Source organism: Dromiciops gliroides, chromosome 4 (genome assembly GCF_019393635.1).
Source record: "Dromiciops gliroides isolate mDroGli1 chromosome 4, mDroGli1.pri, whole genome shotgun sequence".
NCBI lineage: Eukaryota > Metazoa > Chordata > Mammalia > Microbiotheria > Microbiotheriidae > Dromiciops > Dromiciops gliroides.
This window is the reverse complement of record NC_057864.1, coordinates 400,255,212-400,268,354: the sequence shown is the minus strand read 5'-3', so window position 1 is coordinate 400,268,354 and position 13,143 is coordinate 400,255,212. Positions and strand designations below refer to the sequence as shown.

The 13,143-nt window shown below is 36.1% G+C and overlaps 1 protein-coding gene across 4 annotated transcripts in view; it reads right to left on the bottom strand.

Annotated features, from left to right (window-relative positions):
* Positions 1-13,143, bottom strand: part of TULP4 (TUB like protein 4) — a 258,249-nt gene that overhangs the window by 43,885 nt on the left and 201,221 nt on the right. For all 4 annotated transcript variants that reach the window (XM_043964743.1, XM_043964742.1, XM_043964740.1 and 1 more), the window contains exon 8: positions 9,736-9,902. In XM_043964743.1, the coding sequence (XP_043820678.1) occupies positions 9,736-9,902 (167 nt within the window). The remainder of the gene's footprint in view (positions 1-9,735; positions 9,903-13,143) is intronic.

Here is a 13,143-nt window from a genome sequence, read left to right as displayed (position 1 = left end):
AAGCTCTGGTTTGAGGCTATGAAATTCCTGGGAATTTTCATTTTCTTTCAGGAAGTGACCCAATGGTTCTAGAAATCTGGGCAGTTTTCATTTATGATTTCTTGCAAAACTGTACCCAAGTCTGTCTGGGGATTTTTGGTCATAATTTAGGTAGTATTTTAATTCTTAGATTATTTCTCTTTTATCTGATTTAATGGTTAGCTTTTTTTAATATAACAAATTCCTTAATTTTCTTCTTTTTGTTCAATCTTTTGATTTTGTTTTTAATATTTCTTGTTGTCTTACTGAGTTATTAGTTTCTGTTTGGTCCATTCTAATTTTCAGAGCACTCAGTTCAAGGGCAAATTTTCTGTCCTTACCATTCTTTCATCCCTTGCATATTTTATGTCTCTTTCATTTCTTCCAGAGATTCTTTCAATCCTTATGGCCATGCTTTTTGGATTAGGTCCTTGTATTTTGGTCAAACTTTGCTCACATATTCACAAATTGTATGGGAGGAGACCCGTTTGATCCTAATTTTGGTAACAACATTAACAAAAATCTTTTGCAGGACTTGTTAAGCCTTGTCTCTTGATGTTTAGGCTCCCTGGATGCAGTCAGGTACAGGATGCTGAATGCTACAGGGGACTCTGAGACCTGTGAGCTGGGTGCTACTTTTAAGACCTTTCTTGTTGGGTATTCTCTGGCTGCCCTGGGTACAGACCTGAATTGCTTCATACTGTTGCCTTCCAACCACCCTGGTTTATTTCTATTCAGGGCCTCTTCAAGATCCTGGCAGTTTTTTATTTAGTCCTGGATAGAATAGAGTTTTTAAATTATTTTCTTTAGTTTTTATCATTGTTCACTTGCATTTTTGGAGCTTTACTAGGTTGTTTGTGGAGGACCTGGGGTCTTCTACATCCTAATGCATCTCCATCTTTCCACCCTTTATTACTTCTCATTTGGATTACTGCAGCGGACTCTTAACTGGTCTGCTTCAGGTCAACCCTGTCTCTAAACCATTTGCCACATAGTCAACAAAGTAATTTCCCTAAAGGGAAACTCTGATAATGTCACTTACTTGCTCAATAAACCACAGTGGCTTCCAATTTTCTTCAGAATCAAATATGAACTCTTTTGTTTTGTACTTCATACTCTTCACAACCTAGCCCTTTCCTAGCTTCCCAGTCTTCCTATACTTTATTGTTCTCCTACAATTCACCTCTATTCTTACATCGACTGTTCTGTACATAGAACATTCCATCTCCCATCTTCATGACTTTGCATTTGTCTTTCCTTCCCATATGAAATGCACTTCCTACTCAACCCCACCTTTTGGGATTCCTGATTTCCTCTAAGATTTAGCATAAATGGCAACTTCTATATGATGTCTTTCTTGGCCCACTAGGATGCTAATTCCCTCCCTCCCATAAGTTCTTCTATTAACTGTGCATATATTACTTATACCTTTTATATATACATGTTGTTTTTGAGATTAGAATGTAAATTCTTTAAGGATGGAGACTTCTGTCTTTATATCTCTAATCTTAGCACATATTAAATGCTTAATAAATGCTGACTGACTCAGTATTAGTGGCACCGATAAAACTGCTGCAGAATTCAGATATGACAGCTAACTACCTAAGGCCTAGTTCTTATAGTTTCATCAAAAGTTAGAGAGAACCATAGCACTATGGCTTTCTTTGTTGTTTTAAGCTATACTGGTATGTAACTCTTCTTAACCTTCCAACTTAGCATGCTGGCTTTTTTGGTTTAGTTCTCTCTTGCCCTGCTTTAGTAGGACACAGTGACATTTTCCCACATTATGCTAAAGAAGAAAATCAAACACCATATATAGGGTTTGCCTGCACTAGAAAGGTATCTGAATATAGTAAGCTTGTTGTTGGTCCATAGAACTAAACTATGAAAACCAGATTGTCTTCTTGCATGTAAGCTTCAAGAATGGGACTAATTTTATTTGAGAAGATCTGGTCAGAATTGAAAGCAATGTTAGAAACTAAAAGGGGGCAAGTTTCAGTGGCAGAAATCTGTATTGTTTTGTTTTTATCAAATTATTGAGTTCTCTATATAATTGTATCTGATTTCCAATACCTATAATCCTTCAGGGGTTAAAGAAGTTTGAGTGAATTTACTACAATCAACTCAAAATTTTTTACTTGGTATCTGTCTTTATAGTATTGGACCTCTTTGACCTTGTTATGATCATACATTTCACACAAGGAGCAACTGACTCAACAAATTGGAAATGTTTATTCTATAGAAGTGAAGACTTCAGGGAGGAATAGAATAAATATCTTGAGATTCTATTACTAATATTATTTTTAAAATGTTTTATTAAGACTTTTTAATGTCATTGCTCCCAAGCCTCACAGAATCTCCCTTGCAATAAGTAACTATAGCCAAGCAAAATAAATCAACACATTGGCTATATCTGAAAATAAATGCCTCATTCTACATCTACAATCCATTATCTCTCTCAAGAGGTGGGAAACATGTTTCGACTTCAGTCCTCTGACGTCACTTCACGAATCAGTTTCCAAGTCTTTCTTTGTTGTTTTACTTTGTATCATTATAGTAATCATGTAAACTGTTCTGGTTATATTTACGTCATTCTGTATCAGTTCATTCAACTCTTTCCAAGTTCTTCTGAATTCTTTTTTTCCCATTTCTTATGGTACAATTATATTTCATTATATTCATATACCATTATTTTTGAGTCCTTCCCCCAAATGACGGTACTCGGTTTTTCTAGCTCTTTGTTGCTACTTGAAGTATTACTATAAATATTTTTGTATATTTGGGTCTTTTGTAGGGGGTATTGTGCCAAAGGGTACATACATACAGGTTAGTCACATTTTTAGTATAATTTCAGGGTTTTTTTCCAGAATAGTTGGGCCAATTCATGACTCTACCAATAATGCACATTAGTGTTTCAATTCCCACAGTACCTCCAATAGTTACTATTTTCATCTTTACCAAAGTAATGGCTGTGAAATGTCAGATTCATTTTTAATTTTCACCTCTCTTATTCTTAGTGATTCAGAAGATTCTTTTATATGATGGTTGATGACTTAATTTTCTTCTTTTGAAAACTACCTGTTCATGTCCTTTGATTACTTATGTGTTGAGGTTTATTCTCCAGCTTCAGATATTTAAAGGATTGCCATGTGGAACAGAGGCTGTTATATATGTAGTGAGTCCATAGCAATCTTCTGGTGGCCAAAGCAGCCAAGCTGAGTCAAGAACCAGCCCTGCAAAGTGACATGATTGACCCACCCCCAGCAATGAATCAGTCTGGCAGCAGAGATACATTGTACTGTAGGTTAAGTAAATTACTCTCATCCAATAGATTTGTGATACCTAGAACCAGAAGATATGTAGCCAGTAAGACCCAACTCGCTAGTGTATATAAATTCAGAACCAAGATATATGTTACATTTCTCTTAATGTATTAGCTCTAAAATATAGTATTTTATTTTGATGCAATTATAGATTGATGATTAGAGATTAATGGATGATAACCAGATATAATACAGAAGACCAAATTATATGGGAAATAAATTATTGTCTAATCCTTAATGACAGCTTTAGTCATGGGTATCACTTATCAGTAAAGCAAAGGAATTATATTTGAAGTATATACTGTCACAAGTCTGTACTGGGCTTAGTTTGTACTCAATAATCTACAATACAAAAGTCTCTGGCTTCTAGGTTTTCTGGGTATTTCAATGTTTTTGTCTTGCTCAAGCTAATTGTCATGCTTATGCTCTCTCCCTGCTTTCTCTGCCACAGTCTGAGACCATGAGAAGTTAGGGAGATATGTGGTCAATCTTTTACTGTTATATAATATTAATAAATTAAAATGTTTACCCCAAACTGGTATCTATAACAATAATAATTATTTTTTAAAACACAGCTTCTAGACCTTGGTATCATTAAAGAACCAAGCCACTAACAGCTAGTTAGAAAGCAAATAAACCTTTCTTCAAATCAAGTAAACATTTAGATAGTGCTATTATATGCAAGGCATGGCAGCCTCTGGAGATAAAAAGACACAAAAAAAGAGTCCCTACCCTCAGGTAGTGAACATTCCACAGGGGAGATACATGTACAAAAGTAAATACAATGTATGTAAAATGTAATACAACCTAATTTCAAGAGAGAGAGTGCTCATTGGAGAGGGGTGAGCTCTTCTCAGAGCTTAGGAAGGGCTTCATGCACGAGTTGGTACCTTGGTTCTGTTCTGAAGGAAACTAGGGATAGTATCAGGTGGTGATAAGGAAGAGGCACAGCAGAAGGGAATGGCAGATCTCATATGGAGAGGACATCAGTTTGACTCTAACCCTGGGTATGAAGGGGAACAGTAGGAAATCAGGATAGAAAGGTGATTGCAGATGGCTTCCTTTCCAAGCTCAGAATTACGTGGTTTATCTTTTGGCCAGGGGTTCTTAGTCTAAGGTTTGTCCATTTTTTAAAAAAAGCATTTTGATAACATTTCAGTATAATTGTTTTCTTTATGATATTATATATTTCATATATAATATATAAAAATACATATATAATATATAACATATAACATATATATGTATTTAAAAACATTATTCCCAAAAGAGGTACAGAGATTTCTGAGTATGAGAGCGATAGAGTCAGAGCTATGTTTTAGAAAGATTTATTTGGCAGCTTTTTGGAGGTTGGATTGGGGAGAGAAGAGAGGCAAGTAAGCCAATTAGGAGGGTCCTGAAGTAGTCCACAAGAGAAGAGATGTGAACTATAACTAGGAGGAAGACTTAGTAGAAATAAGGGAAAAAATAAGAGAGGTTTGGAGGTATGATCAATAAGATTTGGAAACCTATTACATATTGAAGCTGATCAAAAGTTCAAGATTCCTCCAAGAGTGTGAGCCTAAATAACTAGAATCATGGTGGTGCCATTAAAGGATACATAAGTTTGGAGGAAGATTTTTGTATTTGAAGTGGCTAGCAGAATGACCTGTGGACATGATGCACTTAATGTTTGTTGAATTGAATAAAATTAGAGAATCCTTTTTACAACAAAGTAGTAACCTACCTAACCTATTTATACAAATATAATAAAAAAAACCCAAGCCCAGAACATGTTCAAAATAATAATAATAATAAAAATTAATAGCTAACATTTATATAGTGCTTCCTATATATCAGGTACTGTGCTAAGTACTTTGCAATTATCATGCCATTTGATACTAACAACAATTCTGGGAAGTAAGCACTACTATTATCCCCATTTTAGAAATAAGGAAACTGAAGCAAACATAGGGAAAGTGACTTGCCCAAGGTCACACAGCTAGAAAGTCTCCGAGGCTTGATTTTGAATTTGGGTCTCTCTGATTTGGGGCCTAGTACTCCATCCAGTGTGCTACCTAGCTGCCCCCACAAGAATAAGATATTGATTATAGTAATTTCATACATTATGTATGTTATTCCCTCTTTGAGCAACTCTGATGAGATTAAGGTCTTTGAGCTAATTCTGTGTTCTAAATTTTCTTCCTTCCTCCCTCCTCAAACCTCCCTATGAAATCAGGCAATTTGATATGTCATACGTGTGCAGTTATGCAGAACATCTTCACCTTCCTCAAAAGTGTTTTGCTTTTTACTGCTCCCTCCCCCAATCTGCCCTTCCTTCCTTCCCCTCCCCCCCTTATCTCCTTCCCTTCCCACTTTCTCTCAGGGGTAATTTCATACATTAAGTTCAAACAGTATAAAACAAATGCCATAAAATAAAAATAAAATGCCTTAAAAGCTTAAAGAAGCCAATCAAAATAATTAATTTGTAAAATTTTATGAAAACTGCTGCTAGGTGGTGCAATGGATATAGCGCTAGGCCTGGAATCAGGAAGATCATAGTTCAAATCTGGCCTCAGACATTTATATCAGCCATGTGAACCTAGACAAGTCTGTCTGCTTTAGGCTCCTCTTCTGTAAAGTGGGGATAATAATAGTATCTACTTCTTCTAGGAGTTTTTGTGAGGATTAAATGAGATATTATCTGTAAAGCACTTTGCAAATCTTGAAGCACTCTATAAATGCTAGCATACAATCTATTTCTCTCTCTCTATACACACATATTTGTGTATATATGTATGTATCTATGTATGTACATATAAATATGAGCAGGGCCCCCTCATTTGCCTAGGATCACACAGCAGCTAGTAAGTGTCCGAGGCCGGATTTGGATTCTGCTCCTCCTCATGTCAGGGCTGGTACTCTGTTCACTGTGCCACCTAGCTGCTCTATTTAATTGACATAGGAGACTCCTAAATGAGGACACCCCTTCTACTAATGTATGCCTTTATCTTGTCTGTAATTTATAGTCTTAAGAGAGTTGTCTACAGCACTGAGAGGTCAAGTGATTTACCCAGGGTCACAAAGATTTATGAAAGGAATGACTGCATTACTAGCAAAAAGGAGAAAGGAAAAAAAAGGCAACTGAGAGAATAATAAATACTACTAACCTATCTAGTTTCCCACCTGGGTTAGGAACAAAATTATCTCTAAGAATTCCCAGGCCTGTGGGCTAAGTTACCTAAGTAAGTGTATCCTTGTTAAGTCTCTTTTCTGTGGCACGAAAAATAAATTTTTTGTTAAAAGCTGAGTGATCTATGAGTGTCTCACTTTGTTTTTATTCCAGACTGCAGCTTGTTACACCATCTATATAAAATTTTTATGAGGATAATTTATATATGCATCAAGGGCATTCTCAATGAAGTTATTAGTAGAGAATAAGCAGGTTTTTGCAAATGATATTCCACAAAGGACCACACTTTTATAAGCAAACAATTACTGAAATATGCAGAACATACAAGATGCCACACTATACTTGTTTGATTAGTATAAAAGAGCTTTTGATTCATTAGAATAAAATATACCTTTAAAGATTGTCTCACATGTATACATCAAAATTATGCAAAACCGTTTGAAGGCCTTGAAAGATAAATTTGTTCAATTACTGTCTTCAAAATCATCAAGTAAGGAATAAAATATACACTCACCAAAGGTGATTGCCATTGTCACAGAAGAGATCCAGTGCAGTTTAAGTTAAAAAGGGGTCTTCTATGGGGTGAGGCTCACCAGATATACTTATTTTATAAAAGACATTTTGTTGGTTGTATCAAAGTCCAGGACAGTGTAGAGGCTCCTGGATGAGATCCATACCCATTCAAAAGAGTTTAGCCTATTTACCACTCACGCAGAGAAAAACCCCAAATAAACCAATTAATAAATGCTATTTGTCCAGACTATGACTTTCATTTAGATGGACAATCTATGGAAAGCCTGTCCATCACTAATGGATACTTGGACAAAAATTGCAAATGTACACAAATTCTACCCATAATTAAAAAGGAGGATGAAGACATGAGACTGGATGGACTCTCAAAGATTAGAGAGCTCATTCAATGATTTCAAACTTCTCCCTAAAACAATGGCCCATCTTTTTTAAAAAATAAATTTGCCTTTATATCTTTTAAAATATCACCTATTTCCCCATTGAATCCCTCCTCCGCCACACAGAGAGCCATTCTTTTTTTTTTTTTTTGGTGAGGCAATTGGGGTTAAGTGACTTGCCCAGGGTCACACAGCTAGTAAGTGTTAAGTGTCTGAGGCCGAATTTGAACTCAGGTACTCCTGAATCCAGGGCTGGTGCTCTATCCACTGCGGAGAGCCATTCTTTATAACAAAGAATAAAAGAGTGGGGGAAAACGTTCAGCAAAACTAATCAACAGATCGAAAGTGTGGTATTATATTCGGTGTTTCAGACTCATAGTCCCCAGTCCCCTCTTTTTAATACCAATAGTCCGCTGGTCATGTTGTATGTCTATGGGTCATGTAACACTACTGTCTGTGAAGAAATAAAATTGAGACTTACTGGGAGGATAATGGAGGTACATGGGAGTAGACTACAACACATAACACATAGGAACTATTATTAAGAAGAACCAGAGTAAAGATGTCATCATAGAAAAGTATGATCAAAAATAAAGATGGTAGTCATATGTTCAAGAGTAAAGAATAACCTGTGGATGGGATGTGTGTTCCTATAATATCCTCATATTGTCAAGAGAGTAAAGCCTCCTGGGGCACAGAGAACACAGAAGAGAGATGCACAGGATGGGTAAGCAAGAATGGGTTGCAATCTATAACATCAGAGGGAATACCAATGGGGGTTAAAATGACTTGCCTAGGGTCACAGAGCTAGTGTCAAGTGTCTGAGGCCAGATTTGAACTCAGCTCCTCCTGGATCCAGGACCTGTGTTCTATCCACTGTGCCACCTAGCTGCCCCTCAGAATAAATTCTTATGGTGAAAAAGTAAAGAGCTTATAAACAGTAAGACCAGTTAGAAGGTCATTATAATAACCCAGGAAAGATGTGAAAATAATGAGGAGTCTGGTATAAAAAGGAAAGAAATGATGAAAAAGATACTGCAGAGGTAGAATCTATATCATTTGACAAATAATTAGATATGGGGTAGAGAGGAAGAATGAAAAATCAAAGATAGCTCTGAGGTATCATGCTTGGTATATTACTTGGAGGATGGTGGCAACACAAACAGAAACAAAGATATAGGGGAGAGCAAATCTTTTGGAAGCAACTTAAGTTTTGGATAGATTGACTCTCAAGTGTAATTGGACATCTAAGTGGTGATATCCACCAGGAAGATGGAGTCATGGAACCGGCATGCTAAGGAAAAGCAAGGAATATAGAGAAAAAATTTGGAATCATCTACTTAGATATGATAAATGATACCACAAGAATTAATTAATTTACCTCCAAAGAGAGAAAGGCATAGGAAATAAGAAGACTAAGTAAAGTGAAAGTGTTCCAAATTTAAGTGGTTTGAGAAAAATGAATAGCCAGCAAATAAGACAAGAAATAGGTCAGAAAGCCTAGAAGAGAATGGTGGGAATACAATGTCACAGAATCTAGGTAGGATAAATTTAAAGATGGAATATGTAGTCAGGAGGGTCAGATGCTGCAGAAAAGCCAAGTATAAATAAAGACTAAAAAAGACTTTTGGATTTTGAGATAAGAAGGTCATCAAGACCATTCAGGGGGCAGCTAGGTGGCGCAGTGGATAGAGCACCAGTCCTGGATTCAGGAAGACCTGAGTTCAAATCCGGCATAAGACACTTGACACTTATTAACTGTGTGACCCTGGGCAAGTCCCTTAACCCTTATTGCCCCACAAAAGAAAAAGAAAAGAAAAAAAAGACCCTTTGGAGGAGCAATTTCAGCATAGTGGTGAAATGGGAACCATAATGTGACATGTTGAGGAGTGAATGAATGGTCAAGAAGCAGAGTCAATAAGAATAGATTTATCTTTCTAGAATTTCTTTCTCTCTCTTTTTTTTTTTGCAGGGCAATGGGGGTTAAGTGACTTCCCCAGGGTCACACAGTTAATAAGTGTCAACTGTCTGAGGCCATATTTGAACTCAGGTCCTCCTGAATCCAGGGCTGGTGCTTTATCTACTGTGTCACCTAGCTGCCCCTATATTTTTCTAGAATTTCCCAAACAAAACAAAGAAATTAATATAAGATATGTCACAATGTAGGTAATCTACCAATTGGTATTTGTAGAGTTCAGTTTTATCATAAAACATTATATAGTTGTGAACTATATAGTGGGCTTATTTTTCCACTTGGACAAATTGGAAAATACTGGCACTGATAAAAGAATTCTTTTGTTATATATTTCCTTACTTGCACAGGTGTATCCAGTGTGAAGATGTGTTCTCCACGAACGTTATAGAATTTGACTAGGGCACTCTTCAGAAAGGTACCATTGGCAATTTCAACTAGTTGGTTCTGTTTCTCCATACCAGCTACTGCAAGCAAATCTCCCTGTGTGCACCACTGGACGACCACCTCTGAAATCAGAAGGACACACCTAATCAAGAACAGGAAATTGATTCACCCTAAACTTGTTCACAGAAATAAGTTATAAACTTAAGTATTTTTAAAATGGAGAATCTACGGCAGAAACAAAGACGTGAGGGAGGGAAGAAGGAAGGAGAGAAAGGGAAAGAGAAGGATGAAAGAGGAGACAAGGGAAAGGGGAAAAGAAGGGAAGAAGGGAGAAGAAGGATAGAATGGAGGGAGGAAAGAAGGGAAGAAAGAGGGAAGGGAGTGAAAGAAGAAAGGATAGAGGGGGAAAGATCACTGTTTCACCAAAAGCAAGCACTCTAATTTTTGCTACATTAGAATCCTTTAAGTCAATTTGGAGATCCCACATGTTAAATTACATTCTCTGAAAAATAACTATAAAGGACAGAAATTTGATGTAACACAGCTAGCATACGTCATTATGACTCCTTATCTTACAATAACAGCATAGTGAAGGGGCTCTGTTATATTTCTAGATAGGTACTCAGCTCAATCTGTATTTATTTGTAGTAGCTGAAAGAACTATACAGGTTGTGTCTTGTAAATCACTTTTTTCACTGTTCTGTCTCCTCAAAATAAGAATTTTTCTAAATGTTAAAATCAAAGCAAGTTAAACATAAAATCAAATTATCATCCATTAGATTGCCACATGAATATTTTAAACAAAGCAATTTTTAAAAATTTCTTTACTCTTTTATTAACATATATACACATATATCCATATATATGTATATACTAAAAATTTTATTCTGATTCAATGTGACCTTGAGAATCATTAGAAAATAGCATACAGGATTATAGAGGTTATAGAATAATCTTCTCACCTTTTAAAGATGCATTTAGAAGAAGTTATTAATTAGTACCCAGTAAGAATGAACTATGGGGGCAGCTAGGTAGTACAGTGGATAAAGCACCAGCCCTGGATTCAGGAGGACCTGAGTGCAAATCCAGTCTCAGACACTTGACACTTACTAGCTGTATGACCCTGGAGAAGTCACTTAACCCTCATTGCCTCACCCCCCAGCCCCCAAAAAAGAATGAACTATGCAAAGCAATAACATAGTAGACAGGGGCCAGCACTGGGATATGGGAAAACCTGTGTCTGTCAGCCAATACTATCTTTATAAATTGACAGGTTTTCTGCCTTATAAAATAATCTTTATGCGTTTGTGAGTTGTTAGTACGAACCCATGAATTTGCACCTTTCCAGAATGAAAAGCATTAAAAAGCAGTTCTGAACCTCAAGAGGTAGTGTGTGGTAGTGGATAGAGAATTGCCTCAAAACCAGGAAGATTTAGGTTCAAGATCCAACTGTGATACATAGTGGCTGTTTGACCATGGGAAAATCCCTTAATCTCTCTGTGTCCAAGGCAACTCTCTAACATATTAAGTTATGAAAGAGCTGCCAATTTGTACTTGTGGAAATTCTAATTCATGTGACACACCCATTGATAAACAAGGCAAAATATGGTCCCTATCACTATTTGTTGGGCATAATGAATTGGATTCTAAGGAAAAAAAGAGCATAATAATTAATAATTTCATGTTAACCTATGGTCACATAAGCCACATTGTGAAAGGTCTGGATCTGAACTAAATGTTTACATTTTTTATAAAAACCTGGGGCAGCTAGGTGGCGCAGTGGATAGAGTATTGGCCCTGGAGTCAGGAGGATCTGAGTTCAAATGTGGCCTCAGATACTTAACATTTACTAGCTGTGTGACCCTGGGCAAGTCACTTAACCCCAATTGCCTCACCAAAAAAACAAACAAACCCACAATAATGCTTATTAAATACGCAGCTAACACTAGACTGAAAAAAAAAATGGAGAGTCTCTGGAGCTATGATTTTAGTAACTATGTCTTTTGTCTTTCTTTGTAACTTAGTGCCTACCTAGCACACTGCTTGATACACAGTAGGTACCTAATAAATGCTTACTAATTGACTAATAAACAGAACAGTTGGGAAATCCAGAAAGAAGGATTGATGTGAAATTTTTATTTGTTGTTTATTTGGAAAAAATGTCCCAAGACACTCTTGTCCATCTTAGACAGGCTAGAATAGCATGATAGCTGCCACACTAAATTTAGAGACAAGACAATCTGGGTTTAAACATTACCTCTGACTTTTATGAGCAGTATGACCATGAGCAAATAACTTAATCAGAAATTCAGTTTCTTCATCTTAAAAATGGGGATAATATTTATATTACCTACATGTATGGTTGTTGTGAGGTTCAAATATGAAAACAGTTGTAAAACAAAATGATAAATAACAATAACTGATATTTCTGTAGGGTTGCAAACTTTAAAACCCTACAGACATATCAGTTATTATCATTTATCTATCATTTTCTTTCTTAATCCTTAAATGGCACCTAGATTACAACTGTCATTTCCTGAAGGGAAATGATGGTATAGTTAGCAAAATTCTTTTCATCTTTGCTCAAACACTTAGTATAGTTCCATATACTCATGATAGTTCAAATGGAGTTTAATGAAGTTGGACAGACAGCCGTGCAAGTGAAAAAAAACAGAACTGGAAAAAATTGCTATTTTAAAGTAGAGCAAAAAACAAAACAAATAAAACACCTACAGTATGTAAAATAATAAGCAAAATATGGTGCAGTAGAATACATAAGCATGCTGGGAAAAATGAGTATAAAATATAAGTAGTAATTTCTACTTAGCACTGTCAAACCTGGACAAAGTTCAGACCTAGGATTTCTGTGAAGAACCTCAAATCACTGATCAAGTACTTATGGTGTATAAGGTGTTGTGGTAAGGATTGGATAAAGATTATTAGTCATTACTAAAAAGTTTTTGTTTTGTTTTGTTTTTTGGGTTTATTTTGTGAGGCAATTGGGGTTAAGTGACTTGCCCAGGGTCACACAGCTAGCAAGTGTTAAGTGTCTTGAGTCCAGATTTGAACTCAGGTCCTCCTGACTCCAAGGTCAGTGCTCTATCCACTGCATCACCTAGCTGCCCCTGACTAAAAAGTTTTTAAGTGGTATTTATGAGAAAATAAAATGAATTTAAATTATTATTATAGTATATTATACTATGAGTTGACTGGAGATGATCATCTGTATACCATTTCCACTTCCATCCTTTTCCACTTAAGAGAAAATATGTAGCATTGAGCTTATCAAAGAGCAGGTAATACATCTACCATGATAAAAATGTTTATTAATCTCTTCAGTACCCACAGATCATTGTGAGATAC